We start from the raw sequence: 6,439 nt of genomic DNA on the forward strand, positions 1-6,439 counted from the left end.
AGGGGGGAATCGAGACGAGGGTGTGGTGTGTGTGTGTGTGTGTGTCAGTGTAGAGCGATTCAGAGAAAACTAATGGACCGATCTTCATGAAACTTGACATGAGAGATCCTGAGTATGGTATCTCCAGACGTTTTTTTCTTCATTTGTTTTGATAAATGTCTTTGATGACGTCATATCCGGCTTTTCGTGAAAGTTGAGGCGGCACTGTCACGCTCTCATTTTTCAACCAAATTGGTTGAAATTTTGGTCAAGTAATCTTCGACGAAGCCCGGACTTTGGTATTGCATTTCAGCTTGAAGGCTTAAAAATTAATTAATGAGTTTGCTCATTAAAGTTGTCATTAAAATCGATTTTTCGCAAACAGATTTAAAATTGATTGCATCGTATTCTTCATCACATTCTGAATCTAAAAATATATACATATGTCATGTTTACTCTTAAAAAATGTGATCACAATTAACGAAAATAGATTAATTAATCTTACGATTAAAATTTAAGAAATCGATCCAAAAATGATTTCATCTTATTCTTTATCATTTCCTGATTCCAAAAACATATAGATATGATAGGTTGTACTCAAAACAAGCTCAGAAAGTTAACAAGAATACAGAAAAGCGCGCTTTCCTGCTTAGCACAATACGCTACCGCGCTAATCTGGCGTGTCAATATCACTACGTTTTGCACGTGGGAGGTGAGCGATTTCCTTCACGCGGGGATTGACGAAGCTGCACTGTCTTGGTGAAAAAATACAGTGCGTTCAGTTTCATCCCGTGAGTTCGACAGCTTGACTAAATGTAGTAATTTCGCCTTACGCGACTTGTTTTCGTTGTTGTTGTTGTTGTTGTTGTTGTTAAACACTACCATGAAGCTGATGCTCGTCAGGCGCCTGTACCGGAAATGCAGAGTTGTGTCCCATCGTTTCAACTTTCGCTTCCGGCTAACACGCGGAGCAAGTTGCATGTTTCAAATGTAATCGAAACTTGGAAAGCTCTTCTATCCTTTTCAGTATCTGTGCGTGAAGAAAATCATTCTCGCCGCCACCATGAGCTTTGCTACAAACAAGAGGCTCATGGAGGAAGGAGATACGGTGCTTCTGTACGTGGGATATGACAATCTGGTGCAGATGCAACTCGCACGAGGTTCCGTGCATCAAACGCGCTATGGTGCACTCAAACACGATCAGTTGATAGGCGCACCGTACGGCAAGAAGGTAGAGTGTTCCAAGGGATGGATCTGTCCACTGCAGCCGACACCAGAGCTGTGGACGCTAGTGCTGCCGCACAGAACACAGATCCTGTACACCACTGACATCAGTATGATCGTGTTCCAACTCCATCTCAAACCTGGATCTGTCGTGGTGGAAGCAGGTTAGTTCATCAATTATTATTATCTAAAGAATCAGTACAATAATGATGTAGAGGGGACCTGGATCTGGATGACCCACTTGGTCAGGTGGTGTTCGTGGGGAGTACGTCACAGGAGCCGACTTCGGCTATTTCGTGACGGGTGGTGTGCGCATCGCCAACTAAGTCAATAGACCCTATCGGTATTAGGCCAAAAAAAAAAAATTGTCTGTTTCTGGTAACATGGCTAAAAAAAATAGGGTCGGTAGGTAGGTATTTTTTTAAAAAATTTTTTATTTTTTATTTTTTTATCCCAAATGTAGACCAATGAAACTAACTTTAAAAATCGCGCAAAGAGACTGGATTCACTATACATAGAGACAAGACACTCAACACATTTACAAATCGTCAGCGGACTTTCGTTTTCACACGTTTTTGTTGTTCATTTTCTCACCCTGTCCTTTACCACCAAAAATTTTTTTTAAAAATTTGAGTTTGGAAAAAAAAAAGTTCAGGGTTGGCGCCGAAATTTAGGGTCGGTCGGGTGACCAGAAACAGACAATTTTTTTTTTTTGGCCTTAGCTCTGACGCGATGACGTCACGTCTCAAAAACAGAGTTATCTTTCCGTCCTGGGGGTGACGAACGCCATTGTTCTTCTAAACAGTGTGTTTGGATGTGAGGAACGAAGCTTGAATAGTGTTGAAAACAGAAGTATGGTGTGGAGTTGTTGTGTAAGGGGATGTTCGAATCGATCATGCGATGGTACTGGGAAGAGTTTCCACCGAATTCCGACGGTGTGTGCGGCGAAAACTCAACAAACGCGCGATGTTACGGAGAAACGAAGAAGAGAGTGTCATTCCCTTGGCAGGGATGTCGTTAGGCGTCGGACATCGGACATTTATTGATGAAAATCCCCAAATGTCCGATTCACATTGCCGCATGTCGGTCAGATGTCCTATCGTTTTAGCCTGAGCGTGGTCATTGTCCGTTATGTACTCCATTCCTTTAGACAGCGCGATATTCGTTAATTTTCATTTCAAGATACAAATCTTCTAAAAGACCGAACGCTCTCGTGTTCAGCTGACACTGAAGTTGCCAGTGCCGCGTGCGGATCTTTTCTTTTGTCGGGAATTCCCGAACCGTTTGCGGTATGCGCCGTTTGGGTATTTATAACCGTCTCGGTGCAGCGCACTGATCTAAAAATAGTGGATTATTTTTAGAATAGATCAGTGCATGCTGCAGGAGTACGGGAGACAACTCCAGCGGCTCTGAAGTTGTTCATGTTGGCTTCTTTTTTGTGGTTTCTTTGAAACAAAACAAATACAACATTATACGCACACTGTGTTGATGTATTTACTATATTATGTGTGTGTTCTACAGCGCGCGCGCGTGGGTGTGTGTGTGTGTGGGCGCATGACTTTGGAACAATTCCATGGAATGTTATAAGCTGTTTGGCGCAAATTCATAATGTCCTATTAAACTTTATGAAAGCGGTCAAATGTCCTATTGATGCTGAAGAACTCAGGACATTTGTCCTATAGGTATGAATTTGTAGCAACATCCCTGCCTTGGATATCGAGGAGTTTTTCTTTGTACCTCTGCTTCCCTGCTGGTAGTAGTCGTTCTAAATAGCTGCGCGTGTCTTTTTCCTTCGATTTCTCCATGTTGTTTTGCGAGGTTGCGTGTGAGCATGACCCCCAACAGGGGAAGTAACTCTAAAGTAAAACCAATGGCGTCAGAGATAATTCCAAGCTCTCGTAATCTCTCGCAAGCTTCAGAGCATAGCAAAGCATGTGGTACAGCGACATCGCGCGAGCTGCAAAAGAAAAGGTTCGAAGTTCTCGCGACGTTCAAAGCATAACAAAGAGTGTGTCTCGCGAGAGCTGCTCAGATATCGAAAAGGTCTTAGGCCTACACATTTGTGTGGCCTGTTATTTACAGGGTTACTTGTGCCTTGTGGTCGTCACAAAGAAAGAAATGGATTCTACTTTGCTATTGGTCGATCGCTCAAACTGAGGTTGTAAGTGCCAGTTGAAAAACTCATTTCCTAAACTATCTTCACAGCTGAATAGAAGTGGTAATCCGTTGAACTTTAGCGTTGTCAATTCAGATCCCACAATCAAGGGCCATTATTGCCCTATATCTGGTAGAAGTCACTTTCATCAATGCAAAGAATAATTCTAGTGTCATTAATTGACGAAGTGAGCATAATTTGTGTCGTTGGTAAAACAAGTTTTGAGGGTTTATAATTTCAGAAAGCTCGTTGTAATTAATTACTTTGCTACAATATTTATAAGCTTGAAATTGACGGATGCAAATTAGAACTTACATTGCTGCAGAAGAGCTTCCCTGAATTTTCAACGCTAAAATCCAAGGTAACCCCTGAAGTTTGAACTTCGTTGCCGTTTTGTTGCAGTTATGCTCTTTGCTCGCATGGCCTTCACATGACGTGTTTGATGGCAGGTTTACTGTATATTTGGCAGAACTGATACAAATCACCGTTATTATTACATGCGCTGCTGTTATTTTCTGTTCAAAGGTACAGGCAGTGGGTCACTTTCACATGCCCTTATTCGCAGTGTGATGCCCAATGGAAGGCTCCACACTTTTGAGTTTCATGAAGAGAGATGCGCAGCTGCCAGAAAAGAGTTTGAACAGCATGGCCTTGGGGACTACGTGACAGCCAAGCATCGAGATGTCTGTGCGGCAGGATTTGAACTTGACAAGGAAGCAGACGCTCTTTTCTTGGATCTTCCAGCACCGTGGGAGTGTATTACATCTGCCTCGCACGCTCTACGCCAGGGTAAGTTATGTCTCTAAAATTTATTATTTTTTGCCGTTTTAATCTTGAATTTAGAAGACGATCATAGTCTTTGCGAAGGGCAGGAAACATGCACATGTCAGTTTGTACTGTTGTTGGTTCTTTCTTAAAATGCGTTTACTGATTTAGATTTTTTTTATTGTTTCATCCATCACATAGCGTGACTGTTCAGTGTTGTATCAGACACAAACAGTATTATTAATGGTTATATATATTGGACACACGAGAGCGAGTAGGTGGTGAGGGTGTGGTTGTGGATGTGTCATTGTGTGTGGTTTTGGATATGTTGCAGATATGCGTGATTTGTTGTATGTTTTGAGCTTGTGATTCTTATGGAAGGACCGTGATTTTTATGTATGTGATGTACCATCTGTACATACAACCCAAACAAATTTCTGTTTGTTCTACATTCAGACAATAAAGTTGTATTTAATTGAATTGAAAATTGTGCGAGTTGCAACTTAACTTTTCCTTCTGTTGCAGGTGGAAGAATCTGCACATTCTCTCCCTGCATGGAGCAGGTGCAGCGAACGTGTGAGGCTCTGAAGGACCATGGCTTCACAGATCTGACAGTGCTGGAATGCCTGTCACGGCCATTCACTGTGCAGAACATCAAGCTTTCGTATGTTGATTTTGGTGACCAGACAGAAATAACTACTGACAAAAAGAACACAGTGGACAAGGCTGCTCCGCCTTGCAAGAAAGAGAGAGAAGACTGTGAAGAAACAGAAGTGAAAATGGAAGACCAACAAACGAGGAGTGATCAAGGCTCCGAATCATGGGAAGAGCAGACCGTCAGTTCGGGTGGTCAAGCGAGCAAGTGTGCAGTGAAAGCAAGAGAGTTCAAGACCGGAGCTCCCCCTTTGGTGATGCAGGGCCACACTGGGTTCTTGACATTTGCATCGTTGTATTGAAGGGGATGGTCATTTGTGTTCCCAGCTGTGTGTAAGAATGCAAAATCTTGACACTTGGAAGAGAAACAATTAAAACTTGACGCACAATAACTATTGACTCAATCGACAAATTAGATTGTTACTGACGTTCTTTGTACTAAGTATTAACCTAGTGCAGTTGACCTTTTGATTGTGAAAACAGTAGTAAGGCACACATTAAAAAGTTTGTTTTCAGTGACAAGTCCAACAAAATAAATCTCGCATGCAGATTTCACATTAAAGCTGCAGATCCTTGTTCATGCCATTCAAGTCTGTCTGGCATTATATGAAGGCAGAGGTGTTCTGTAAACGACAACAAAAGGATTGGTATAGATGGTTGTTTTTCAAATATAAACCAGATAACTGGTACATCAGAAAAAGAACAGGTCCGTGGAGGGTATTTTTCTGGTTGTACGATTATTGCATATTTTTGTTGTCTTTATTTACCTCTTTCTTAATTGTGTAATACAGGGTAGGGGTGAAGCGAGTTGTGAGCGCAGGCAAATGTGTCTCTTTGTGTTAGGTCCTGTCTCTTTTTGGCATGTTTCACATCTCTGATACAGCAATAGAAAGCCATACTCTATCCAGCATGAATGACTTCTCTTGTAGAGAATACACATTTCAAAAATCGAAAATTTCAACGATAAATTTTCATTTAATTAGTATACTTACCCAACTCACATATATAGCATCGTTTTGAAGGTGGTGTTTTATTGGGAATGACTATACCGGCAGTATGACTCGCGCATGAGCGGGCAGCCGGTGAGGGGAGGTAACTACCGGACCTTGACTTCAAGGTTTGTTTTGTTTTGGGAGTTACCTCCCCCCGTTACCAGGGTCAGTGCTTCAATGTCTAAGCATCAAACGGAAGTTAATGCTATATATGTGAGTTGGAGTAAGAATATGTGATTTAATGTGTGCTACCTATGAGACACTCAACAGCTGAGAACAAGTGTGTTTTTATGTTGGAATGATATGCTCAGATTTTTTTCATACAGTGAAAGTCTGAAGCTGCCCTTCATGTATGAAGTGTGCAGTTATACTTGTACTTGTTAGATGTTTGAGGCAAATTAGGCCTGTTCATCCTTCTGTGGTCATTTTCGTAGTAACTTTAGCAACTTTGGCATGCAATCCCTCGGGCTTGTTCTTTTCACTCGTTCTAGCAAAGTTACTGTGAATTTTGTGTTGGATTTTACAAAGATTTTTCCACTGCCATTTGATGTGAAATGTACGTGGGCAGGTATGCTCTACCCACTTAGGCAATAAGCTGTCTTCTTTCCAACTCAATGTCAAACTTATATATATATATATACACAAATAAAATAAACAATGAACAGGTGTC

At 41.5% G+C, this 6,439-nt stretch overlaps 1 protein-coding gene across 1 annotated transcript; it reads left to right on the forward strand.

The window, feature by feature from the left end:
* The first annotated feature begins 918 nt into the window (after positions 1–918).
* LOC138951972 (tRNA (adenine(58)-N(1))-methyltransferase catalytic subunit TRMT61A-like) lies at positions 919–6,436 on the forward strand. Its single transcript, XM_070323542.1, has 3 exons — positions 919–1,367; positions 3,884–4,147; positions 4,649–6,436. Exons 1-3 carry the CDS (start codon positions 1,043–1,045, stop codon positions 5,077–5,079), a joined length of 1,020 nt encoding a protein of 339 aa, XP_070179643.1. The 5' UTR covers positions 919–1,042; the 3' UTR covers positions 5,080–6,436.
* The last annotated feature ends 3 nt before the right edge of the window (positions 6,437–6,439 follow it).

This window comes from Littorina saxatilis, linkage group LG17, assembly GCF_037325665.1.
Source record: "Littorina saxatilis isolate snail1 linkage group LG17, US_GU_Lsax_2.0, whole genome shotgun sequence".
NCBI lineage: Eukaryota > Metazoa > Mollusca > Gastropoda > Littorinimorpha > Littorinidae > Littorina > Littorina saxatilis.